Raw genomic sequence first — 27,301 nt, 5'->3', positions numbered from 1 at the left:
TCAACTAAATGCTAAGCCGAAATCTTGGGAAATTTCCAACCCACTGAAGCAGAAAGAGCTTTGCTTTCATAGTAGGCCAGAGACCATTTCCTCATGACACAGATGCATTATAAATACTGTTTATTAGGAGCTTCCGCAGTGCTGACCCATAAAACTTTATTTATTTGGATTATTGCTCAAGTCATGTTCCCATTGGAGCCTTTAAGTCTGAGGGACAGCGTTCATCCCTGTGGAAGCACCCTGTGTAATGTATACCACAGGGTGGACACAGCACTGCTCCCACCGCCAACCTGCCCACCTGTGGGGTGACAGTCCCCATGCACCCACTGTAATCTAGGGTGAAGGCCACAGAGCAGTCTCAAGGAACCCCTGCTGTCTGCCTTTGTCGCCTGGAGACCCTAGCGGTCCCACTCGCCAGGGCTCTGCTCGTCACTGTCCTCCGAGTCAGCAGCAGACACTCTCTTGATTCTTTCCAGGGCTGCCCTGATGCTCCTCTCCAGGTCGCTGGTGCACTTCTTGCTGGGCTCTACCTCTGCATCTGGGTGTACTTTCTTCAGCTGCACTCCCTGCCTGATGGCAGCCAGAACTTGTTCATTGACTGAGGTGCGGGGAGTGGACAAGGTAGGTGCTTCTACTTTCCGGAGAGAGGTCCTGCCCTGCCTGAGGGAGGCCAACACTTCATCCATGGAGCCTGAAAGTGAGCAGACAGCAAGTATGATGACAAACCAGGGTTCCAGCTCATGCTAGGATGTAGCAGACACTCACTGCAGTGAGCCACTGACTGCATGCTGACCAGCTGTCAGAGCAGCACCCCCAGCCCCGTCTGCCACCACAGCCTGACAGCTGATGTCTCATCCTGACTCCTTTCCACCACTTCTTCAAACCCACAGCCATGCTATCTTCTGTTGAAATGACTAAGACACTCTAGAGTTAAGGATGCCTGCAGTTAACAATCGGATAACTGGGTGAGACTTGGGTTGTGTCTCCTCCATTTCCTTTCCCATTAAAAGCATCTTGAGTATGTGCCCTGCACTCCTTCAGTCTTGGCAATAGTCAGTGATGACTCACCCTGACAACAGGCACTCAGTAGTTCCCCCACACACAAGACTTCAAGTGATATACTAATCAGCTGTTCTGTGGGCCCAAAGGAAGGCGCTGGCTGTTTCCTGTACAGTGCTTAATTCCACCCACCTTACCTGAGGTGGCTAAGGGCTCTATTTTTGAGAGTATGAAATATTGCCAAAACACAAATTAGCTCAGAGTTCCAAGACACTAGTGAGAAGCTATTTTTTAAAACTCTAGCACCCTGAGACCCTGGGGGGTGGGGTGGGGGTGGGGACCTTTCCTTGCTTCCCAGACACAGGGCATAAGTTCAGCCACTAACTTAGACATCTGCCAGGTAAGTCTTCAGGATTAACAGTCATTTTAAGTTGTTTCTAGTTGGGGACTGAAGAGCTGAGCTATGGCTAACTAGTCTGTTCTATTCTGCACTCAAGCCCTCCTCACTTAATTACAACCCTGTTTGAGATCTGATGAGACAAGGTCCACAATCAAGGGTTCACACCGTCTTCTCCAGTGCTATTGGTGTTTGTGGTTGAACAGAGTCATCCCCCACCCCACTGTGTATTCAACCTAAATTGAAGAATACTCCCACACCCAAACTGTCATCTAAGCAGACAGGAGATCACTCTTCATTGCACGGTGTTGCAAACCCTACCAATGGGCTGCGTGCCCCTGAACCTGCAGGTGCTCTCCTTCGCAGCCTGTTCTGGGCACAGTGAAGCCCCAAACTCACAATAAGCAGAGTACTCATTGACCAGCATGTAATCCATTGGCTTTGCTCATCCCTGTCCCAGTAACTGTTCTAGGTAGTTGACATACTTAGCCAGAGGACAGCATTCACCAGGGTTTATCTAAGACAACCCTCCCCAAAGCAGTAGGCTGTCTTGCCGGGTTTAGGCCAGTGTCTGAAGCCATAATTAGAACTATGCATGAGAACTGTGGGCTCACTAAAAAATGCTTGTGTATTCAGTGTGAAGACAAAAGGTGGCCCAGTTTTCTAGTATTCCGGATCAAGTTCACAATTCGGTTGTGATGACTCAGATGTACCACCGTTTAAAGCTGTACTGAGAAGCGCTGGCTAAGCTCAAACTCATGCTGAAGTCGGGGGCAGTCTGAGGTAGACTGGCTCTTTAACAGATGTGTATTCGGGCTGAGTTAGCATGTCAAATTCAATCTCACCGGTACTAACTGACAAGGCAACAAATGGTGGGAGATTTTGAGACTGGAGGATGACGATTCTTCAACAGCGGGAGTGAAGAGAACTGCAGTGGTTACCTGAAGACTGGAAGCCCTCCAAGCAATCGCACGGTCTCTCAGCAGATGCCTCACACACTAGAGGGAGTGGCTGGTCCTCTGCTGCTAAAGTCCTGAGTCCTAAATTCTGATGAGTGGTAGCTTGAGAAGAGGACGGAGCAGGGAAAGGAAGTGGCGGTGGGGGAGGAGGCGGTGGCGGTGGCGGTGGCGGTGGGGGAGGGGGAGGGAGAGGCGGAGGTGGCTGCGGTGGTAGTGGCAGATCCTCATTGAATCTGGAGAGTGGCTGGTCACCAACTGGAACAAAAACCTGGCCTGGGATACTGCCACAGGCGTCTTGATGCTCAGGGGTTTTCACATTAGCTTCAGGTAAGGGAGTCACACTTCCAGTTTTGCTAGAGGCAGGATGAGCTATCTTGTGATGAGCTGTTGAGGGCCTCTTCCTAGAGTGTCCACCTGACAGGCTTGGTCCCATGGTATCTGAGCAGGTCGTTTTCAGTGCAGACTGAGAACCTAGACACTTCTGAGGATGGAAAACCAGTGAGTGATTGTCCACAATATAGGCCATCAAAATGCTGCCATTGCACAAACACCCCTATAAACCAGCACTGCTCTGTGCATGGGGCACCCTAACCCGAGAACTCAGGCCACCAACACGGACCCGTGCCACTGAACCTGTTGTCACAAGTCAAGGAGCACTGCTGGTGTGGCAGCAGGACTGCCCTGGCCAGGGTGAGCCTTGTTGTTTTCAAAACAAAAAAGACCACAGACAAACAGAAAAGAAACCCAATCCACATTTATGTCATGGAACCAGATGACCATATACTACTTTCTCTGTAATACAAGGAAGATGAAAAAATGCATACAGATGAAAGTATTCATCATTTAGAGTGTGAGAAAAGGGAACTCTTCAGTCCAGCAGAGCCCTTGGGCTGTAGTCACATGCCAAGGCTCCCTCCAGTGACATTTAGAGATCTGTTACAAAGAAAAAGGAAGCTAGGGAGATCACTTCGGTGAAGTACTCCTGAAAGCAAGAGAACCTGGGTCCAACCCCTAGATTCCACACAAGAAGCTGGTGTGGTGGCAGGGGCCTGTAATCCCAGAGCTGAGGGGAAGCGGTACAGCCCCAGGCCAAAAAACAAGGTGTACAGCTCCGCAAGAAGTAGCCTCGGTAGTAGTGCATCTTCACAGCAAAAGGACAGTAACTGCTAGGGTATATATTAAGGCCCTGCCTCAATCAAAAGAAAAGTTAGCAGAGGTTCATACTGTGGCTTTCCTGATTTTTTTTCCTTTTTGAAATGCTATGTTATTGGGCTGGAGAGATGGCTCAGAGGTTAAAGAGCACTGGCTGCTCTTCCAAAGGTCCTGAGTTCAACTACATGGTGGCTCTCAACCATCTGTAATGAGGTCTGGTGCCCTCTTCTGGCCTGCAGGCATACATGCAGACAAACTATTGTATACATAATAAAAATAAACCTTTAAAAAATTGTGGCATCTGTTTATAATACATTACACTGTTTTTGTAGGATGGATGGGGCTCGTTTATCTCCCCAGGTAAAGGTGAGTGGTCTTTCTAGAACTTACCTCCCTATATGCTCTTAGTCGCTCAAGTGTTTTTTGACGTTCGTGGTTTATCCATTCTTTTTTCTTTTGTTCCTCTTCTTTTATTTTGTCTCTTTTCTATATGTAAACAAACACATCCTTATAAAAGCTCAGAATTCATCATGTTTGTATTCACAAGGAAAGGAGACCCACCCTCATGTATCCCAGCTGTGTAGTTTCCACAGGCTAGCCCATTGTCAGGTACTCACTATCTGAATGCTGTGGTGCTGGTGAAAATGCCTCACACTCTGTTCAGCCTGCTGCAGTCTGAGCTGATGGCTTTCTCGGCAGTAATCCTGTGGGATAATGCAAGTCACACACACGGTTTTTAGTTAGACGTTCGTGGGCTGGAGTAGAGCTGGAAGTGTTACAGTTTTGACTAACATGAGAGAAGTCCAGTTTCCAATGAGGGTCACTGATAGGTCCTACTCTACAGTTATGTGACATCTGTTCCCAGGTGTCATCTGTTCCCAGCAGAGTGCTTTGAGAGATGAAGTATCTCAACCATCTGCTTTATTGAACATACATTTACTTATTTATTCATTTATTTATTTTGGGACACACACATGCCACAGCATACAGAGGTCAGAGGACAACTTATTGGGTCAGTTTTCTCCTGGGAGTCCTGGTCGTTATGCTCAGCAGTGGGTGCCTTCGTGGAATAGACATCTTACAAATCCATTCTAATGCAATTGTTTAAACTCATCTCTCCATGTTATAAATACTAATTATATTCCCATACACAGCTGTAAAACAGCCCACCTAGAAATACTTGGAACAGTATGTTAAAAACTGTAAACTCACCACAACCCTCCATATACAGGGGAAAATGGAGTAACACCAACATCCACTCAGTAGTTTCCAACCTGAGCCACAGTGCCATTTTATTAAGTTCGCTGTGAAATTTGTATCATTAGTGTTATTAAGAGAAACCATAGGGCTGGAAGGTAGCATGGTAGTTAAGAGTGCTCAAGGCTCCTGTGGAAGAACAGAGTTCAGTTCCCAGCACCCACACAGGGCAGCTCACAATGACCGTAACCACAGTCTAGGGACCTGATGCCCTTTTCTGGCCTCCACAGGCATCTTCGTCCATACACATGCAGACACACATACACAAACATGTAAATACAAATACACCTTTAAAAAGAAAAGCTGGCAATTGGCCCTTGAAAGGTCAGGAGAGGCCAAGCTGTGATTTCAATTGACAGTGGCATCTGAATCGGGACCTCTGCTCCCACTCTGATAGCCCAGAGCTTCTAAACCCAGGGGGAGAGCTGCTAGGCTGTGCAGAGAAGGGACACCACCTGCAGGGTGATGGCTAATGCTCCAGCTCAGTATAAGACAGTGCTTCTCAACCTGTGGGCTGTGACCCTTTGGGGGTTGGATGAACCTTTCACAGGGGTTGTCTAAGACCATCAGAAAACAGATAACAATAGCAAAATTACAAATATGAAGTAGCAAGGAAAAAAATTATGGATGGGAGTCACCACAACATTATTTAAGGGTCACAGCATTAGGAAGGTTGAGAACCACTGCTCTGGAAGACGTTGTCTTCCTGATAGAGAAGAGGCATCCCATCCATCTCACCACAGTGGCAGAGAACTGGAAGGCTGAACCACAAGGCCCCAGCCAGGGCTTTCTGAAGCGTGGGGTACCGGGCAATGGCAGCCTGGGAATTTCAGACCATCTGAAGACTATCCCCTAACCCAGAGACTACAGCTATAGAGCACAAACCTACAAAGACTACTCCAGGAAATGACGTGTGTGGGGAGGAGTGACACCTCAAAGGCTAGAAAGGAAGGCATCTACCTGCGCTACAAGCCACTGAGCACTGAGGTCAGCAGGCGACTCAGTGAGGCCGTCCCTCAAAATAAAACCAGGTTGGAGTTGGGCTATAGCTCACTGGCTATAGTCCTTGCCTAATAGACAATCCCAAATGCGCCCCCCCAATTAAATTCCAATAATAAAGCACAACAAGTATGAGCAACTAATGAAATATAGGAACTTTCTATTGGAAAAATATATTTCTCAGTGTTTTTATATAATTACATAGTTTTAGAATTAAGAAAGCATGAGTTTCATTCTGCTTTATTTTGATTTTCATTTTTCTGTTTTGTTTTCCTTTGAGAAAAAGAACATAAAGTTGCATGGGATCTAGGAAGAACTGAGAGAAGGGAAAACATGATCAAAATATATGAAAAAAATTTTAATGAGAAAAAAAAAGAAAACAAGAAGGGAACTGATGGTGCACACCTTTAATCCCAGCACTTGGGAGGCAGAGGCAGGGAGATCTCTGAATTAAAGGCCAGCCTAGTCTACAGAGCGAGTTCCAGGATGGTCAGGGCCACAGAAGAGACACCCTCATCAAAAACAAAACAAAATGCGTGTACATACACACAAAGAAAAGAAAAGAAACCCACAAATCTTTAGAGGCTTTGTTTTTACCAAACATAAGATCTGAAATAGGAATGAACTTTGTTTCTGTGACTGACTTCATTATTACCCATAATTTAGAGTAAAATTTATGCTGTACTGGTAATTGTTAGTTCCTCTGTAGTGTAGTTTTTAAGTTTCATTTTATATTTTGATAATTGAACCAAGTACCTTATACATGCCAGTCAAGTTTCTACTGTTGACCTATACTGATTTTCAAATTGGAGACAGGGTCTCCATAAATCATGCAGGTTGGCCTTGAACTTGCCTCAGCTTCTCAAGCAGCTGGGATTCAGGCCTGAACCAGCAGCACCACACCCAGCTCCTTCTGTTTTAATCTGTTAAGCATGTGTGGGCGCACAGAGGTCAGTGGGTACCTTTGGCAGTTGGTGCTTTTCTTCTGCCATGAGTTTTGGGGACTGAAGTAAAGTTATTAGGCTCTTGTTACAAGTGCTCTTTGTGATGAACATCTCACAGCCCCCACTCTTACTCTGATTATGAATAAAAGCACTATGCACAAGTAGGAACTCAATAATTACTGAACAAACTAAAAATCTAGATATTATGGTAGACACTTAAATCTCAAAGGAAACATTTTTTTAGCACTTAAAAATACATTTGGCTCTAGCCACACAGACAGACACACAGAGAACATTACTAACAATGCAGGTAAACCTTCTCAGCACTTTAACCTACCACAACATGAAACCCTAGATGGAGGGCCGTACCTTTCTGCTCCTGAGGTGGGCCTTCCTGGCACAGATGCGGCCTCGCTGAGCCTCCAGCTGCTGGCGTTGCTGCCTGAGTGCTCTCAGCTCTCCATTCTGACCAGGATGCATCTCCAGGTCATGAGCCAGGCCCTTCAGCTCCTCAGGGCTTTCACACGGGTCATAGTAGACCACTTCATCCTGTTTCTCTAAAAAGATTAGTGACTTTTTAGGCATGCTTTACTATAATTCTAAAAATGTCTTTAAATGTAAAGAGAGACTAGCTGTAATTACATCATGTAGAGGAAAACAGCATTAAAATTACATACACACTGCTTACAGAGCTGCACACAGTAACTGTGTTCTATCAGAACATGTTCCATATGCTAGAAATAGCATTTTAATGGCCACATAGTATTCACTAGTTCAAGCATTCTCAGAATGTCCAAATGTTATGTTATTTCCAACTTCACGATAATAAACATCCCTTCATATCAGTGTGTGTGTGTGTGTGTGTATATGTGTGTGTGTTTACTTCTTCCTTAGCAAATGAATGTTCAGGATTCTTTATATCTATGCCAAAATGACCCAGTACTACACAAGCTGTCTCACTGATTTTTAAAAACCATGCTTATAACAATCTCAAACCCTGCAGAAGCACACAGAATAACATTTTTTCTATTTCCTCCCCAAACAGGATTCCCATACTAAAGGAAAACATCCTTCCAAGTTAACTATTTAAAAATAAAAGTTCCCCCTAAAATGTTCACAACTGAAAAGAGCTGCAAAGGGTTTTGGATACCAGGATTAAAGCAAATGCCGAGGCCCTGTGTGAGGCTCATTGAACTTGAAGAGGCTTGGAAAGAGAGACTGAAGGTGTGGAGAGACCTACCATGATCTTGGGTGGGAGGAATCAAAATTGCAAGACGACAATTCTCCCAAATACTCTCTAATCTTAAGTACAATCCCAATCAAAATTCCAGTGAGTTTTTGTTTGTTTAAAAGTTGCCAAAGTGATTTTAAAGTTCATCTGGAAGAATAAAGAAGTGAGAGAGTCAGAGGACGTGGGGCAATGGGAAAGGAAGGGCGCTAACAGCTTTGCAGGTACAAGGTAGTGGGAGCCTACATCAAAAGGCCTCGTGAGTTAGTGCAGGAGAGCTCGGACCAACCACTGCAGTGCTGGCTTTAAAATCAGTGCTCGGGACCAATTTGGGGAGAAAAGTTTGATATTTATCACAGAATGACCAACAATGAATAAAGTCCTTAGTGTGTTAGTGTGGAAAGGATTATAAAAACAGAAGATACATATGACATGATTTTTCTCAGATGCAGACTCTAGAGACAGCAACATAGCAGGGTGTGGTGGCACACTTGTGATCCAGCCCTTGGGAAGTGAAAGCAGAAGGATCAGGAATTTAAGGCCATCATTGACCACACGACAATTCTGAGGCTAGGCTGGGCCAATTACATGACACCTTGTTTCCCAAAACAAAAAACTGAAAAGAATCAGTAACATTTTGTGTGTGTGAGGACACAGTGGTGGGAAAACTACTGGGAGAAAAAGGGACACGGGGTGGGTCAGAACAATGAAGGGTGATGGGGGTGGCAAATATGAGCAAAGCACAATGGCATACAATATAAAAATGGGTTCTAAAACATAAAAAAAAAAAAAAAAATCACAATCCAGCCCTCAGGGGGGCTCAGGAAGGAGGGTTGTAATGGATCTGAGGTCAGCTACAACTATAAAGTAAGACCCTGCCTGTCTCAAAACTCCAAAAAGAGACAAATGGGGGAGGGGAGTAAACATCTCAAAAAATGTCCATGTCAAATAATGTCCATTAAGTATATTAAATTGCTTTCACTATCAATTGCAATTAAATAAGCAAAAACTGTAAGTGCCGTTTTCTCTACCTAGTATCTGGAAGTTCAAAGAGAAAAGCATAAACATGGAAGGTACACCCTCATCTGCTGATGGGGTGGGTGTCCTTTTTTATAGTCTTTCTGGGGCTATTATGAAATTCAGAAGTTAGAAACAACAGAGGGAAGAGGAAGATGTATTTCAAATTACTGTTTTAGTGCCATTTTGGTAGATACATATTAAAATGTTAGTGAGCATTGCCCTTAGCCCAACCATTTTACCTTTAGAAATCTATCTCAAATTATCAGTAATCTGTGCATAGGACACATACAGGAAGTTTACTGCTGCACTGGTGATCAAGACAGGGAAAACCCAGAAACCACAGTATGTCTGTAAAATGGAATACTATGCAGCCATTAAAATTGAGGGTTTTCAAAATTATTAATACTTAAATGAGTTTATTGTACATTAGGTAAAAAAATGTGGTTACTTGATAGAGCCTATAGTTTTGGTTTTAAAAACTGACACTCCTCCTTATGTACGTAGCACATTTTTAAAAGCCTGTAAGTTACCGGCAAATCGCTTCCATGAAGCGCCTATACACAGTGGGCATGAGGGCTTCTTTCTTTGTTTCTTGTGTGTTTGAATATACTGTGGAATAACAAAAATTCTGAAGGGAAACTAAATATGTTCAGTAGATGTAGTGGGCCATGTATAAGGAGAAATTGATAATTGGTCTGTATTTCCTCAAACATGTTACTCAATACCTCATTCTAACATAAACATGAACGTTACCTTTTATAAGTCTCTTAACAGAGTCCAACCGTGTGACCAGGATCATCTCTTCGTTTCTCAGGATCTCAAGTTTAACCTCATACAGCTCCAACTGAATCTCGTAATACTGTATTTCTAGCTCATCTACAGCATCTATATTCTTTCCTTGGTCTGGAAGATCTTCTACCTGGTTTGTATGGAGAAAGGAGCAGGTGATTCACATAGGAAAAGCAAATGGCAAGCATCCTAGCTGTTTTCTGCTCCTCCATGGTGCTAACTGTAAGAAAGGAGACAGGACAAATCTCTTCCATTTCATCTCGACAGACAAACCTGATTGAACTCATTCAGCATTCTCTACATACACTCCACCGTAAAACAAATCTAAAAACATAATAGCAATTAGACCGTGTCAAGGGATCAGCTGACCCGAGCTCGTGAGAGGTCACTGACTCAGGTCTGACAAATGGGGAACCTGCATAAGACCCAACTAGACCCCCTTAATATAGGTGACAATGGTGCGGCTGGGACAGTATATGAGGCCACTGGCAGTGGGTCCAAGATCTAACACTAAGACACAAACTGACTTCTGGAGCTCATTCTATATGGAGATGTACCTTGCCCAGCCTAGACACAGGGGCATGGGGGTGGGGGGTGGAGAGGTGCCTTGGTCCTGCCTTGATGAGATGATGGGACAGACTTAGTAGACTTTCTAGGGGAACAGTTGGGAGGTGTGGGGGGGGGATGGGAAGGAAAGGAGGGAGGAGGAACTGAGATTGGAATGTAAAAAATAAAAAGAAAAAAAAACTACAATATAAAAAGTAAAACATCAGAGGAAGAAAAAAAAAAAAAAAAAAAAAAAAAAAAAAAACCTATGTCCAGGGTGGAAGGTGTTGATATGATAAAGCACAAGGGAGACCTTGGCAGATTCCATGGCAGGCGAGGGTGGGGGGTGAGGAAAGAAGAAAAGAGGTAAAGACACAGAGAAAGAGAGGACAGAAGAGGAAGACAGGAAAAGTCCTATTTGCTCCAGGGGTGAAAGGGAGGGAAAAGGAGAAGAAATGGTCTTGTAAGAGGGCAGGGGGTTCTTTTAAAGGGGTCCTTTGCCCCTGCGTGCAGACTAGTACTCATGGAACCCTGGACTGACCAGAGTACTGCCTGAGTGCATTCTGTCAGGTGACAGGGGCAGGCCAGCATAATGCCTGAATCCTTCCTTACACCTGTCACCCCAAATGTAAATGCTGGCACTCTAAGCCCAATGTAACAGTACTGAGGGGGGTCACTGGAGGCGGTCAGGTCTTTGAGGTCAAGGAGGAGGACCCTGTGGTGGAAAAGCTCTTAGTAGCACTTCCTCTCCCTGGACAGGAGAGGCCTGTGAGCATACAGCAAGGAGTGACCACAGCCAGGAAGAGAGCCCTTACTAGAGGCTGAATAGGAAGGCACCTCCATCTTGGATGTCTAGTCTCCAGAGCTGGGAGAAATAACTAAATGTCTTTGTAGTCAGCCCAACTATGGCACACACTTAGCCATGCTGGACTGGACTCAGTGGCAGAGCACTTACTTAGCACCTGCATGCAAGATGTTGGCTCCAGGACACTGTCACAATGTGTTTGTGTGTGTGTGTGTGTGTGTGTGTGTGTGTATAATTAAACATATTGCTGGACTATTTCTGAAGTGAATACCCCCACTTCAATCCTAAACTCAGTGTTACAAACTGACTTTATAAACTCAGGGCTGTATTTCAGAAACATCTTGAGAACCAGGAAAGGAAGCATCACGACCCACCTTCATTAGCAGTGTATCTATGGGAGCCTGTGTTGGGAGATACAAAGCGGGCTCATTACCGATGCCTAGGATGAAAGGCAACCTAAATGGCAGCATGCTTTTACAGAAAAGTGTTTGTTCTTGTCTTACCTTCTTCTGGATTTCATCGCGCCTGTGGTTGAGACACAGCTCTTTGGCTCGCATGAGCTGCAGAGTCTCCCGAGCTAACATGAGCTGGAGATTTTCTAGCCTGGGCATGGCTGTGGCCCAGGCAGCCTTGCCAAATCTCTTGCGATCCTGCTCCATTTGTTTCTGCATTCCTGAGTTTATAATTAATAAAATAAAACAGAAGTACAACTCATTAATGAATCCTGAGTTGTCTCTTTGTTGCCTCTTCTTTTTCCTTTCTAAACCTTTTTATACTTTTATTATTTATCACAGAAGTAACACTTGGTCATTGATAGAAAATTTCAGTATTCAATTTTAAAGTAGGACAATAATAGCCCGCCTCACTGGGCTACCTGCTGTTGGGTCCAGACTGTTTCTGTGGCTAACAGGCTGATGTGAACAGTCTGACCAGCATTGAGTTCATTACTCTGCTTTCAATAGAACTTCAAACCCTAATAAACTAGTGTGCTGGCTAGTTTTTGTCAACTTGATGCAAACTAGAATAACCTGGGAAGAAAGGCAACTGAGAAACTGTCCTGTGGACATGTCTTAGAGCAATTTCTTGACTGTTGATATAGGAGGGTCTAGCCCATTGTGGGTAATGCCACACACACACACCCTGCAGGTGGTCCCCAGTTGTATAAGAAAGCAACTTCAGCCAGGGAAGCAGCCCCCAACTCCAGCAGGCACTCCCTAGAAACCCATGGCCATTCCAGCCAGGGCAGTGGTAAGCTGACTTGCAGTTCACCTTTCCCTCAGTTCCTCCAAATCTAATTCCCAGTCTCATCTCCAACTCTGTAGCAGTCTACTCATTCCCAGGGGACTAAGCAGATTCCCCTCAGCAACCCTCTCCTAGCCCATCCCTATTCCTAAGTGTTAGCTCACAATACCTAGAAACACCTGGAACCTCCAGTGGCTACACCTGTGAGGATCCCAGAAGCATTTCCTACCAGGCACCAACCACACAGCCACCACACTCTCCTAAGAACCAGAGGAAACAGAAGCCAAGGATGAAACACCTATAATTACAATCTTCCCAAACCCAGATGCCTAGATGCCAGCTTAAAACAGTACCAACAGCTGGGATGACATGTCTCCACTGGAACCCAGCAGCCCTGCCACAGCAGAATGTAAGTGTTGCAACTTAGCTGAAGCACAGGGAAAAGATATTACAATAACCTTCATGCATATGACAGAGGTCCTTAACATAAACATAAACAGTGGAAGAAAATTAATAAAACATTTCAAGACCTGAAAGTAGAAATAGAATCAATAAAGAAAGCCCAAACTGAAGGAAATCTAGAAATGAAAAATCTAGAAACTTCAACAGGAACCTCAGAGGTAAACCTCCCCACAGAATACAAGAGATGGAAGGAAGAATCTCAGGCTTTGAAGACAATAATAGAATAAATGGATACCTGAGTCAAAGGAAATATTAAATATAAAAAAAAATCATGGCACAAAACGTCCAGGATATCTGAACACTATGAAAGACCAATTCTAAGAATAATAGAAATAGAGAAAGGAACCAGGTGGCGGTGCAGGCCTTTAATCTTAGCAACTGGGAGGCAGAGACAGGCAGATCCCTTGAGTTTTAGGCCAGCCTAGTCTACAGAGTGAGTTACAGAACAGCTAGGGCTACACAAAGGAACCCTGTCTCAAAAAACAAATCAAAAAACAACAACAAAATTAGAAAGAAAAAGAAAGGAGAAGAAATTACAGTCAAAAGCACAGAAAATATTTTCAACAAAATTATAGAAAAAAATAGACTAGACTAGAAAAAAAAAGAGTTCAAGTAGTAATAGTATTGATAACACTAAAAGTACAGAAGAAAGATGATGGGGATGTCCTTCTGTATGTTCTCTTATTGGTTGATGGATAAAAAACTGTTTGGCCAATAGAGGGAGGAAGATAAGCAGGACTAGGAGATGAAGAGAATCCTGAGAAAGATAGGCAGAGAGACTGGAGAGATGCCATGTAGTGGAGGAGTGCAGGTTCAGACCCTCCTCTGGTAAGCCAAGACCACATGGAAATACATAGATTAATAGAAATGAGTTAATAATTACAACAGAACTAGCCAATAAGAAGCCCTAGCCATTGACCAACCATTTAATAATTAATATGAGCTTTTGTGTGTTTACTTGTGGCTAAAGCTGCAGCCGGACCTGGCAGGAAAGAAAACTCCAGCAACAGAAAGAATATTAAAAGCTGCAAAGGGAAAAATACCAAGTAACATATAAAAGCATACCTATTATAATAACACCTGATTTCTCAATGGAGATCCTAAAAGGCAAAAAGGACTGAACGGATGGTCTACAGACTCTTTGGCTGTCCTGGAATCCACTCTGTAGACCAGGCTGGCCTTGAACTCAGAGATGTGCCTGCCTCTGCCTCTGGAGTGCTGAGATTACAGGTGTATGCCACCACCTCCTGGTGTGGTCTACAGACTCTTAAGTGACCACAGATGCCAGCCCCAGCTACTATATCCAGCAAAACTTATAAAGATGGATAAAATAAGACATCCCATGAAGAAACCAAATTTAAGCAATGTCTATCTAGTGCCACACAGAAGGCACTAGAAGGACACACCAACCTAAAGAAGTTAACAACACCTCTTTAGAAAACACAAGGAATAAAAAATTCCAGAACTGCAAATCAAAAGAGGGGAGACACACACACACACACGCACACGCACACACACACACACACCACCACCACCAAACAACAGGAATCAACAAACACTGTTCATTGGTATCTCTCAACATTAATGGTCTCAATTCCCCAATAAAAAGACAGACTAATAGAATGAGTTGAATACAGAATCCATCCTTCTGCTATATCCAAGAAACACACCTTAACATCAAGGATAGGCATCATCTCAGGGTAAAAGAATGGAAAAACATATTCCAAACAAATGAACCAAAAAAGCAAACTGGTATAGTTCTTTTAATATCTGACAAAAGACTTCAATTCAAACCAAAAGTAATCAGAAGAGATAGGGAAGAATACTACATACTCAGAGGAAAAATCCACCAAGAGGACATTACAGTTCATAATATCTTTGCACTAAATGCAAGGGTGTTTAAGTTCAAAGAAGAAAATACTACTACAGCCTAAATCACATATTGACCCTTAAAAACTGATAGTAGGAGACTTTAATACTCTAGTATAACAAATATAGGTCATCCAGACAAAAACGAAACATAGAAATGCTAAGGCTAACTGATGCTATAAACCAAGTGAACCTAAGAGCTATTTACAGAACATTTTACCCAAACACACCTCATGGAACTTTTCCAAAACTGACCACATACTTGGATACAAAGCAGATCTCAAGAGATACAAGAAAATTGAAATAATACCCTGCATTCTACCAACCACCCTGGGTTAAAGCTGGATATCAACAACAACAGAAACAATAGAAAGCTTACAAACTGGTGGAAACTGAACAATTCACTACTGAATGAAAAATGTGACAAGACAGAAACTAAGAAATTAAAATTTTTCCAGAATTGAATGAAAATTAATACATAACATAACCAAACTTATGGGACACAATGAAGGCAATTCTAAGAGGCAAGTTCACAGCACTAGATGCCAATATATATATAAAAAAAAATCTATCAACCTAACAGCACATCTGAAAGCTCTAGAACAAAAAGAAGAAATCACATCCAAAAGGAATAGATAGCAAGAAATACTCAAACTCAGGGCTGAAATCAATACAATAGAAACAACAACACAGAAATACAAAGAATCAATGAAACAAAGAATTGGCTCTCTGAGAAAATTAGTAAGATTGGCAAACCCTTATCCAAATTAGTTAAAAGGCAGAGAGAGAATACACAAATTAACAAAATCAGAAACAAAAAGAAGGACATAACAGACACAGGAAATCCAGAGAATCATAAGAACATACTTTGAAATCCTGTACTCTAACCAAATTGGAGAATCTTAAAAAAAAAAAAAAAAAAAAAAAAAAAAAAAGGAAAATTTTCTCAACACATACCACTTACCAAAGTAAAATCTACATTAGGTAAGCAATTTAAATTGACTATAACCCCTAATGAAATAGAAGCAGTAATTAAAAGTCTTCCAACCAAAAAATTCCAGGGCCAGGCAGTTTTATTGCAAAGTGTTATCAGACTTTCAAAGAATTTTCAAAGAAGAGTTACTACCAACTCTCCTCAAATTATTCCACAAAATAGAAACAGAAGGAACATTGCCCAATTCACTCTACAAAGCCACAGTTTCCCTGTTACCCAAATTGCATAAAGATCCAACAAAAACAGAATTACAGACCAATTTCCCTTATGAACATAGATGCAAAAATTCTCAATAAAATACTTCCAAACTGAATCCAAGAATACATCAAAATGATCATCTATCATGATCATCCAAGATATACGGGGATAGCACAACATATGTAAATCTATAAATATGATCCTCTATATAAAGAAATTGAAAGACAAATACCACAAGATCATCTCATTAGATGCAAAAAAAGGCCTTGGCAAAGTCCAACATCTCTTTCATGATAAAAGTTCTGGGAAATTAGGGAGACAGGGACATACCTTAGCATAATAAAGGCAATTTACAACAAGCCCATACAATCAACATCTACTAAAAGGGAGAGAGTCAAAACAATTCCACTAAAATCACCAACAAGACAAGGTTGTCACTCTCCATACCTATGCAGTGTGAAGTCTTAGCTAGAGCAGAAAGACAACTGAAGGAGATCAAGGGGACACAAATTGGAATGGAAAAAGTCAAAGTACCTTTATTTGTAAGTGATATGATAGTATATACAAGTGACCTTAAAAATCTACCACAAAGCCAGGCGGTGGTGGTCCACGCCTTTAATCCCAGCACTCAGGAGGCAGAGGCAGGTGGATCTCTGAGTTTGAGACCAGCCTGGTCTACAAGAGCTAGTTCCAGGACCGCCTCCAAAACCACAGAGAAGCCTTGTCTCATTAAGAAAAAAAAAAAAAAATCTACCACAAAACTCCTACAGCTGATAACACTTTCAGCAAAGTAGCGGATACAAAATTAACTCACAAAAGTCATAGCCCTCTTATATACAAATGGCAAACAGACTGAGAAAAAAAAAATCAGGGACACAATACCTTTAACAATAGCTCAAGGAATATAAAATACTGTGGGGTAATTCTAACCAAACAAGTGAAAAACTTGAATGATAAAAATTTTAAGACAATGAAGAAAGAAATTGAAGACAATATCAGAAGATGGAAAGTTCCCCCATGATTATGGATCAGTAAGATAAATACAGTAAAAATGGACATCCTACCAAAAAGCAATCTACAGATTCAATGCAATTCTCATCAAAACTCCAACACAATTCTTCGCAGATCTTAAAAAGACAGTTCTCACTTTTATGTAGAGACATAAAACAAAAAAACAAAACAAACAAAAAACCAGGATAGCTAAACAACCCTGAATAATAAAAGAACTGCTAGAGATATCACAACCCCCCCAATTTCAAGTTGTACTACCTAGCTATAGGAAAAAAAAAAAAAAAAAAAAAAAAACAGCATGGTACTAGCACAAAAACAGATGTGTTCATCAATGGAATTGAATTGAAAATCCAGACACAAACCCACATACCAATGGACACCTGATTTTTGATAAAGCCAGAAAAACATAGAAAAAAGAAAGCATCTTCAACATGCTGGTAAAAGTTGATAACTGTATGTAGAAGAATCCAAATAGATCCACACTTAATCACTCTGCAAAAAACTTAACTTTTGATTAAATGGATCAAAGACCTCAACATTAAATCCAACACACTGAACCTGATAGACAAGAAAGTGGGGAATAGCCTGAAGTGCATTGGTACAGGAAAAGACTTTCTGAACAGAACACCATTAGCACAGGCACTAAGATCAACAGTCAATAAATAGGACCTAGTGAAACTGAGAAGCTTCTGAAAGGCAAAGGACACATCATTCAGACAAAGCATCAGCTTACAAAATGGGAAAGGATTTTCACACATCTGACAAGAGGAAAAATATCTAAGCTATATAAAGGAACTAAAAAAAGTACATCTCTAAATATCAAGAAAATAAATAACCCAATTTTAAAAATGAAGCACGGCTCTATCACAGAATTCTCATTAAAGAAAACCCAAATTGCTGATAAAGAAATGTTCAACATTCTTAGCCACCAGGAAAATGCAACTCAAAACTACTTTGAGATTCCATCTTTATAAATCTGAGGATGCAGACAAGGATATAGAATAAGGGGAATGAATACTCATCCATTGCTGGTGAGAGTGTAAACTCATACAGCTACTAAGGAAATCAGTGTGGCGGTTCCTCAGAAAGATGGGAATCTATCTACCTCAAGATTCAGGTATATACCCAAAGGAGGCTTCATCCTACTACAGAGACACTTGCTCAACCATGTTCATTGCTGCTCTATTCATAACAGCCAAAAATTGGAAATAACTTATATGTCCTTCAACAAAAGAATGGGTGAAGAGAATGTGGTATAGAGCTCAGTTGTTTTAAAAAATTGCATCATGAAATTTGTAGGTAAGTGGATAGAACTTGAAAATCAAGTAAAGTATCCCAGACCCAGAAAGACAAATATAGTATGTATTTGCATGTATGTGGATATTAGCTATTAAGTCAATGATAACCAAGCTACAGTCTGGAAAAGCAGAGGTTAGTTATAAAGGAAGGGACTAGAAGAAACAAGTAGATCTCACTAGGAAAAGGAAATAGAATAGTTATGGATGGTGGGCTGAAATGGGAAGATCAAGTGGGGAGGGAAAAGGAGGGGAAGAGATAAAATTAAGGGCCATCAGAGGGGTAATATGGAAACCTAGTACAGTATAAGTCTCCTAAAATATTTACATATATGAAGGTGATCTAAATAAAATCATCAAATGATGGGGAGACAGTGCCCCAACTGGCAATCTCTTGTCACCAAATAAAACTTCCAATACCGGGATTAGGTTACTTGAATTGTTGGCAAATTGTGGGTCCCATGGGAATCCTACTTGTTGCTCTCCACAAAGTGATGTTAAGGTGATTAAAATAATAATGGCCCCCATAGGTCCACATGGTGTGGCACTATTAGGAGATGTGGTCTTGTTGGAGGTGTGGCTTTGAGGTCTCAGAAGCTCAAGCCAGGCTTAGCATAGCTATTCTTTTTGCTGTCTATAGATCCAGATATGGAATTCTCAGCTCCTTCTCCAGAACCATGTCTACCTGCATGCCGCTAGTCTTCCCACCATGACAATAACAGACTAAACCTCTGAAATATAAGTTAGCCCCAATTAAATGTTTTCCTATATAAGACTTGTCATGGTCATGCTGCCTTCTCACAGCAAAAAAAGCCCTAACTAAGGAGAATTCAAACTGGTGCCTATATAGAACCTTTACCACTATGTTCTAGACTCTTTGGTACAGGAAGGTACTCTGAATGCTACTATAAGAGAAAGGTAAACACTAACCCAGCCACAAACCTTTGATCTATAACGGTGTCCTGCCTTCAAGATATACTAGAGTAATGGTGGCACAAAGCTTGTGGGAGCAAGCAACCTTCAATATTTTATTTGACTTAAGGCACACTCCATGAGATGGGACCCATACCCAACATTGCTTGGGTGACTAAACCTAACAGGGACCTAGGATCAAACCAAATACTACTGTTCTTAAAAAAGTAGCCAGGCATGGTGGCACACACTCGTAAGGCAGAGACAAGCAGATTCCTGTGAGTTCGAAGCCAGCCTGGTCTACAGAATGAATTCCAGGACAGCCAGAGCTACACAGAGAACCCTGGCTCCAAACAAACAAACAAAAACTAATAAAATTACTTCTAATAACATTCTGCTATATTCACAGATCAGTTCCCTGCTAAACCACCATCAGAGAAGCAAACAGGAAAAACAAACAAAACACCAAAAAGACCCATAGCCAAACATTATTATAGAGTGAGAGACCTTGGAATGCTTAGCCCTAAAAGGGATGTCTCCATCAAATCCCTCCCCACAGGACTCAAGGAACCCTGTGAAAGAGGAGACAATGTTAAGAGCAGGGGGAATGGAGAACACCAGAAGAACGAGGCCCTCTAAATCAACATGATCAATGCAAAAATGAACTATGAACTCAGAAGACTGAGGAAGCATGCACAGACAGGGCCTGCATGGTCTGTGCCAGGTCCTTCGCATATATATGGTGGCTTCCATTTCAGTGTTTTTATGAATTCCTGAGTGTGTGAATGATTGGGTCTTTACTTCTTGGGCCTGCTCTTGGGCTCTTTTCCTTGTTTGTTGTTTTGTTCAATTCTGGTGTATTAGTTTTTGTTTTGTCTTTTATTTTATTTTATTACTAACCCTTAGAAGCCTGTTTGTTTTTAAATGATACAGAAAGGAGGGATCCAGACAGGAGGTGAGGTGAGGAGGAACTAGGAGGAGTAGAGTAAGGGGAAACTGTAATCAGGATATACTTTGTGAGAAGAAAATCTATTTCCAATAAAAGAAAAAAAGGAAGGTAGGAGGAAGGGAGGAAGGAAGGGAGGAAGAAAGGAAGGAAGGAAGGAAGGCAGCAAGCTAGCAAGCAATGGAAACAAGCTGGTAAGCAGCACTCCTCCCTAATCTCAGCTTCAATTCCTGCCTTTGTAAATGCCCAGCTCCTCTCCACTCCCATGTACTAGTCAGGTCCAGGGCAAGCATACCTCTCAGAGACCTTTCATGAGTACCTGATCTCAGAGCTGTTTGTTTGTTTGTTTTTGTTTTCCTTCAGTGTTGCTAATTACAGCCCCTGCCATTTATTACGTGTTGAACAAGCACATCACAGACTTCTCTCTGCTCACCAGGCTGGAAAGTGGTCATGCTTATGCTTTCACTGAATTCCCAGTACCCAGCAAATGTGGTTCCTGATAATGAAGATGCATGCAAATGTTTTCGGAGTAAAATAAAAATTACATGTAACTTAATACAGTGGTTTTAATGTTACCTGTTAATGCTGTTACTGTTTCCTTAAAATAATTCACAGTGATATCTTGAATAGAGACCACTGCTTCTTCAGCCTGTCTGGTCCATTCATTGGCTTCCTTCTGCAGGGCAACCACCCTTTTAGGACCCAGTTCATCCTCATTCAGGGACTTCTACAAAAAAGTGACGTAGTGCCATTAGGAGTCTTGAAGCAGCTATGTAGGTTGTTGTAACCACTCATCTTACTGCTGATTAGTCAGCTCCTGAAGAGTATCAGTGGGCTCGGTGCTGGCACCCTGGACGACAGAGGTGTACTCTGGGGACAGGGAAAACACTGACTGACTCTGCATGACTAGAACTTTTCCAGGGTACACAGTTGCGCGAATGATGTCATTGGTAAGCACTCAGGACTCAACTGTTGCTTTTTCTGTAGTTTCCTTTAGGACCCTTAAATACTTAGCACGTAAATTAATGTAATACAGTCATGTAAAAGATATTCACATCTATGTATTCAAAGTGGTGCCATTCGACCTATGCACTGACTGTTTGTGGGCCCTGATATTTATATATTGAAGTTAAATCCCTAATGTGATAGTATTACATGAGGATACAGCTCTCATGATTAGGATTGATGCCCTTATAAAAAGGAAGAGGCAAAAGGTCTCCCTGTTCTTTAATATGTAAGAACACATCAGGACAGCCAGCTACACACTAGCAAACAAGTTCCCATCACCAGGTCTGCCAGCACCACAGCTTAGACTTCCCAGCCACCAGAGCTACAAGGACAAAAGATGTTGTTCATCAGATCTTATTTGCGGTGCACTGTTCTAACAGCCTGGACTAAGGGCTCCTGTGCATCCAGCACCCTGTTTCCTTCTACAAAGCTTGATTAGGTGACACTGGAATAGTGAGTGAGTGTTATGCAAACGAAGGCCAGACCTACAAGAAAGCACTTCCCACCCACTAGGAAAAAAAGACAAATATAACAAGTATTGAAGGCAGGCTTAGTGACACATTGTAATCCCAGCACTTGGAAGGCTGAGGCAGAATTGCTATGAATCAAGGCTAATATAAGCTTTTTACCAATATTGGATCTCAAAAAAAACAAACAATAAAATATACCAAATGTTAATATTGACACAACTACAAGCCCACACTTAGGTGCACTAAACAGTGCATTTGATCTGGGAAACAGTCGGGTGGCCTTCAAAAGGTTAAACTTTTTCTTTTTTTTTAAACCATAAGATAAACATTATCACATGAGCACCAAGTCCACTTCCCAATGCACACATGAGAAATGAAAGTGTGTAACTCAAGTGTGGCTTGTGCCTGTAATCCCACACTCAGAGGCTGTGGTAGGAAGACTGCTGCGAATTCAAGTCATCTGAAGCTACATAGTGGGTGCCAGGTCAGCCTGAGCTACAGGACAGGTATACATACACATATGTTGATGGCAGCATTACTCATGATATCTAAAAAGTATAAATGATTCAAGTGTCCAACCAGGGTGAATGGGTAAGCAAGATGCAGTATGTTCTCATAAAGGCAGTTATCTGCCAATAAAGGAATGAAGTCCTGACCGCTACAATGCAGCCAATTCTTAAAATACGCTAAGTGAAAAAGCAGTCACAAACTCACAAACATTGTTTAGTTCCATTTATGTGACATTCTGTAGGCTGGGGAGATACTTGCCTTGCCTGATTTCAGATTTTAGAACCCACCTAAAGTAGATTCCAGAATCCATCTAAAGCCAGGTACAATAATATGTTCACAATACAAGTGTTACGTTAAAACGGGCACTAGAGACAGGAAGATCCCCAGCAGCCCATGGGTCAGCTAGCCTGCACTCACACACAAACAAGGACATACACACACACCATACACACAAAGATAAAAAATAAAAAGTAAAATTTCCACAACAGCCAAATACAGAGACAAAGTAGATTAGGAACTACATAAATAGAAGAAAATAAGAAATGAGGGTATGAGGTTTCTTTTGAGGATAAAAAGGTACTCTATCTAATATTGTTGGCTGGTGAGATGGCTCAGTGGGTAAAAACACTTGCTGCCAAGCCTGATGACCTGAGTTCAATCCCTGGAACCCACATGGTAGAAGGAAGAAACCTATTTTCTACAAGTTGTCCTCTGATCACCACATACGTGCTAGAGACACACACACACACACACACACACACACACACTACAACATTTTTAAAAACTGTTCTAATATTAGAGAGTTGGTAATGGTTATACAAACCCCTGATCTGTACATTTCAGATATATGATCTATGAGTCATACTTTCTCTCTCTCTCTCTCTCTCTCTCTCTCTCTCTCTCTCTCTCTCTCTCTCTCTCTCACTCACACTCACACACACACACACACACACACACACACTCTCTCTAATCATCAACAGACTTTCCCAACAGTGATAAGAACAACCCTGTCTGTGGGTTAGAACAGCATTCCTGCCAAGTTAGAACAGCTTCCTGCTAAGGTCACAAAAGCACATATGGAAAGATGGCTCTGTCAGGAGGAGAGCAGGATTCTGTCTGCTGGCTCCTCACTCTAGCTGATTGGGCAAAAGGCAATATTAACAATGTATTTTCTAAATGGGGTCACCCTAATGGTGTCAGAATGACAGCAATTACTAAAGTTTAATTACTGAATCACAATCCAGGGCCCTGCTATTTAAATTGATATTCTATTTCTAAGAAATCTTCACGTATTCTTACAGGTGGGAAATAAGCTAAAGGAAATATATGTCATACAAAAACCAGTCCATCAGTAGGGACAGTGTCAATGCTGCCGAATCTGCAGAGTTCTCAAGGGGTTGATAAAATGAGCACAGTAATGTCATCATTTTAATCTATGATCTCCACATCTTTAGGAGAGAGGGTTTGCACATGCTCAGCATCAGTATACCACATGGCCACAACCTCAAGCTCTTTCTCACACTTTATTGTGAAACTGGATCTTACTAAGTTTTCCAGGCTGACTCTGAATCTGTCACTCAGGCAGGTCTTTAAATCTAGCCAGTTGGGTAGATTTAAAGACCTGTACCACCAGGCTGGCTATTGTTGTTTGTGGTTTTATGTCCAGGGCCTTGAACATGCTGGAGGCAGGAGGATCAAGAGCTCATGGCCAGCCTAAGCTACATTATAAATTTGAGGATAGCCTGGACTACATGAGACCTTGTCTTTAAATAAATAAATTATATATACATATAATATCATCTAAATATAAAGATGAACTCGCTCAAAGTAAAAATACTGACTGAACCTTATATGTGACAAAAAGAACAATACACAGGTAACAAGACAAAAATATCAGGAAACATACCAAAATATCAAGCTTACATGAGGTCGCAACTTCTCGCATATCTCTAAATGGCTGAAGTAAATACTGGAAGAACATGGTTGCCATGGTAACTAATTCCTGATATGCTTCATCTTCCTCTTGATAAACTTTCATTAATGCCACCATGGTGTCTGCTTTTCCATGATCTTGAAGAACCTAAAAGGCAAAAATGTAAATAAAGCTTAAATCTGGACATTTATACAATCATACCAAAAATAAGTAAAAGAAACCCAATATTCTCAATTTTAAAACATCAAATTTAAATATTAAATAAACATGAAAATGTTCTCCAACCAAAAAGCCCAATTACACAAAAGTGATTAAATAAGATGGCTTGCCCACGGAATACTATCACTATGTTCACAGTTGTTCAACAATATTTTTTAAAGATTTTAACAATATCAGGACTTAGTATAATGGCTGGAGCCTATAATCCCAACACTTGAGAGACTGAAGCAAGAATTTTACTATGAGTGTGAGGCCATACTGGGCTAAATAGCTATTTCCAGGTCAGCCTGAGCTACAAAGCAAGGCCCAGTCTCAAAAAAACAAACAAGCAAAAATACTATATATACTTCTGTGGACTCATGTCCAACCCCATGTGAAGGTTCCAAGTGAACAAGTGAATTATGCATATGAACAGCTCAATAGTATGAGCTAGATTAGAACCGTAATAGCTGGGAATGAATTTGAATTTGGGAGAAAAGTAACAGGTTAAGAGATTAAGTGGGGGAGGGGGTAAGAATCTAAGAAATGAAGTGTTAAGAATCAATTTTGAGCAGAGTCTGGTGGGATGGACCTGTAATTCGGCTACCTTGAGAACATGAGGCAGGATGTGGCACAGGCCTTAATATTGACCACTTTGGGAGGCTGAAACTGATTCAATCCTGGAGCACAAAGCTTCTAAAAAGCATAGGGCATCAGAAAAGTAGAGTAAGACCTTTGAGGCTGGACTGTAGGATGACAGGAGTGGTGTGAGACTAAGCCTAACTGGGCTACAAAGAGTTAAGGCTGCCTGGGCAACTTAGTGAGATGCTGCCTGAAAATAAGAAGTAAAAGGCTGAGGAGGCAGCTCAGTAGTAGAATGCTGGCCTAGCATGCACCAGGCCTGCCCAAGGCCCTATCTCCAGCACTGACTAAATAAACAGCCAAGGTAAGGAGCCAAAGCTGGCCTGAAAAACTCCTGTTTCCTCATATTACAAGGTGAAATCAACACAGGAAGTAGGTGTGTGAGCTACACAGAATTAAGTGATCCCCACTACGCTAGGTATGGTGGCAAATAACTATAATCCTATTAATGCACTTCAGAGGCTGAAGCAGGAGGGTCAGCAGTCTCAGAGCAGCCTGGGCTACATAGTGAGTTCTAGGACAGCCTGGGCTACTATATGAGACCCTGTCTCAAAACAAAAAAAACCCCACTAACAGAATCCTTTTATAAAGTCATTTTACCTTTAAAAGCCTCATTCTATATTTAGCTTAAGATAATATACAACAATCAAGATTTTGCTATGTGGCTGAATTCTTCTTACACCTCCCCTTCCCCAAAACACAGCAAAACCACTGCTTAATAATTGCTGTCCTAATTAGCTTCGGTAAAGGTGAACCTCAGTCAAGTAATTGCCTCTATCAGATTGGCCTGTAGGTACGTCTGTGGAGCATTTTTTTTAATTGATAGATTGATAGAAGACCTAGCCCACTGTGGGTCAGTAGACCCCTGGGCAGGTGGTCCTGGGCTGACTAAGAAAGCAAGCCAGTGAGCATCCTCCTTTTGATGGCGGACTGTAACCTGTAAGCCAAATAAACCCTTTTCACCCCCAGTTGCTTTTGGCCAAGGAGTTTATCAGAGCAACAGAAAACAAACTCATAATGAGAAGCAGGCATTGTCCAAGGAGGAGTGTCCCTGCATAGAATGAAGCTTTGACACTTGGCTCTCTTCTGGAAACTTGATGGATGAAACACACATTCTCCCTAAATCAGTGAACTCAGCGCCTCCCTCCCTTTAGGGTCTGTAAGTATATCACACAAATAATGAATTGGTGTTCTCAAACTACCTCTTTCTGGTCCAAATGAGCCTTCCTATTGTTGACATTTCAAATTGATGAATAAAGCTTCACTTGCCGGGGGCTTTCCATTCGATACTTATTGCTTAAAGAATAATAATAAAACTATCTTTTAAAAGTCAATCATCATCTAAGACTTTTTTTTTTTTAAGCCATCTCTCTTCCCCAAAGGACCAAGATTGCTTCCATTTCAGCTTATGTTTTTGTTTCCTACGGGTATGCGTTGTTTTCAGTTTTGCTTTCAATATTTCTGGCCTTTCCCATTACAGCACCCTGCTCGACCAAGATCAGGGAAAAGGTGACGGGCGGAGCCTGGCTCAGATCTGCAAGTAAACTTCTGTCTAAGCCAGTAATGGTGACGCCCGCCTATAACCCCAGGATTTGCGAGGCGGAGGAATGCTATGAGTTCAAAGCCAGTCTGGACCAGAGCAGGAGACCCTATTTCAAAAAACCAAGAGAGCAGGGCGAGGCGCAGAGACGCACTCTGATAATGCCAGCACTGGGGAAGGAAGAGGCAGAGAAAAGAGGAATTCAGCCTGGGGCACCTGAGTGGACCCTGCCTCAGAAAACAAACACACGAAAACCACTCTGCTGCAAAGTCACGGACCTCCGCTCGCTCCCTCCCAGCCGAGGCGCAGGTGCGCTAGCGACACCAGTATGCGCAGTGTCCCGGGGTCCCGCTCTCGGCCCCGGGCAGGCGCCGCATACCTGGCGCAGCCGTGCTGCCGCCCCGTCCAGCCGCGCCCGCAGCGTCCTCTCCCGGAACTCCCGCAGGCCCTCGCAGTCAGCCGGGTCTCCCGGGGCCGGGAAGAGCACATCGCGCACGGTGGCGCCGCCGCAGCCGTCGGCCGCCTGGCTCAGGTAGCGCTCCAGTTGGCGGCACAGCTCCTGCAGCGCCGCGTCGCCGGGATCCGCAGGCGCGGGCCACACGAGCGCCCACAGCCCGCGCCCCAAGCTCCAGCCCGCGCTGCCCGCCGCGTCCAGCTCCGGTGGCAGCGACGGGAAGCAGCGCTCCAGGGCCGGCCACAGCGCCGCCAGCTGCCGGTGCGCGCCGCGGAACCCGGCGGCCGACAGCAGCCCGGCCCAGCTGCAGCCGCCGCCGCCGCCGCCGCCCTCCGGCCGGCCGCGCCGCCGCTGCGCCGTGCGGTCATGGCAGGTGACGGCGAACTGGCCCTCCGCGGCGTTCCAGGCCACCAGGAAACGCAGCTGGTGTCGCTCGGGCTCCCGGAAGAGGTCCTCACGCAGCGGCACCCAGCCTTCCAGGCTGTCGAGCTGCTCCAAGTCCATGGCCGCGGACCCCCAGGC

General features: G+C 42.8%; 1 protein-coding gene across 1 annotated transcript; it reads right to left on the bottom strand.

Moving 5' to 3' along the window:
* Whamm (WASP homolog associated with actin, golgi membranes and microtubules) lies at positions 1–27,301 on the bottom strand. The gene is made up of 10 exons (XM_051206664.1): positions 26,705–27,301; positions 23,919–24,092; positions 20,601–20,751; positions 11,599–11,768; positions 9,709–9,874; positions 7,077–7,264; positions 4,125–4,211; positions 3,898–3,993; positions 2,338–2,836; positions 1–691 (listed from the first exon to the last, which is right to left on the bottom strand). Exons 1-10 carry the CDS (start codon positions 27,281–27,283, stop codon positions 399–401), a joined length of 2,403 nt encoding a protein of 800 aa, XP_051062621.1. The 5' UTR covers positions 27,284–27,301; the 3' UTR covers positions 1–398.

The sequence above is a fragment of the Phodopus roborovskii genome, unplaced genomic scaffold (genome assembly GCF_943737965.1).
Source record: "Phodopus roborovskii unplaced genomic scaffold, PHOROB, whole genome shotgun sequence".
Taxonomy (NCBI): domain Eukaryota; kingdom Metazoa; phylum Chordata; class Mammalia; order Rodentia; family Cricetidae; genus Phodopus; species Phodopus roborovskii.
Note: the sequence above shows the minus strand (reverse complement) of the source record. Positions and strands in the feature narration are given on the sequence as shown.

Bases quoted from the DNA above. Each gene is read 5' to 3' on its own strand.
- Whamm (XM_051206664.1), bottom strand. From the start codon at position 27,283: ATGGACTTGGAGCAGCTCGACAGCCTGGAAGGCTGGGTGCCGCTGCGT. The intron at 20,752-23,918 runs GTATGTTTCCTG...ACTTTTTTGTAG, and splicing joins CATGTAAGCTTGATATTTTG to AAGTCCCTGAATGAGGATGA. The intron at 11,769-20,600 runs GTAACATTAAAA...TTATAAACTCAG, and splicing joins AACAGTAACAGCATTAACAG to GAATGCAGAAACAAATGGAG.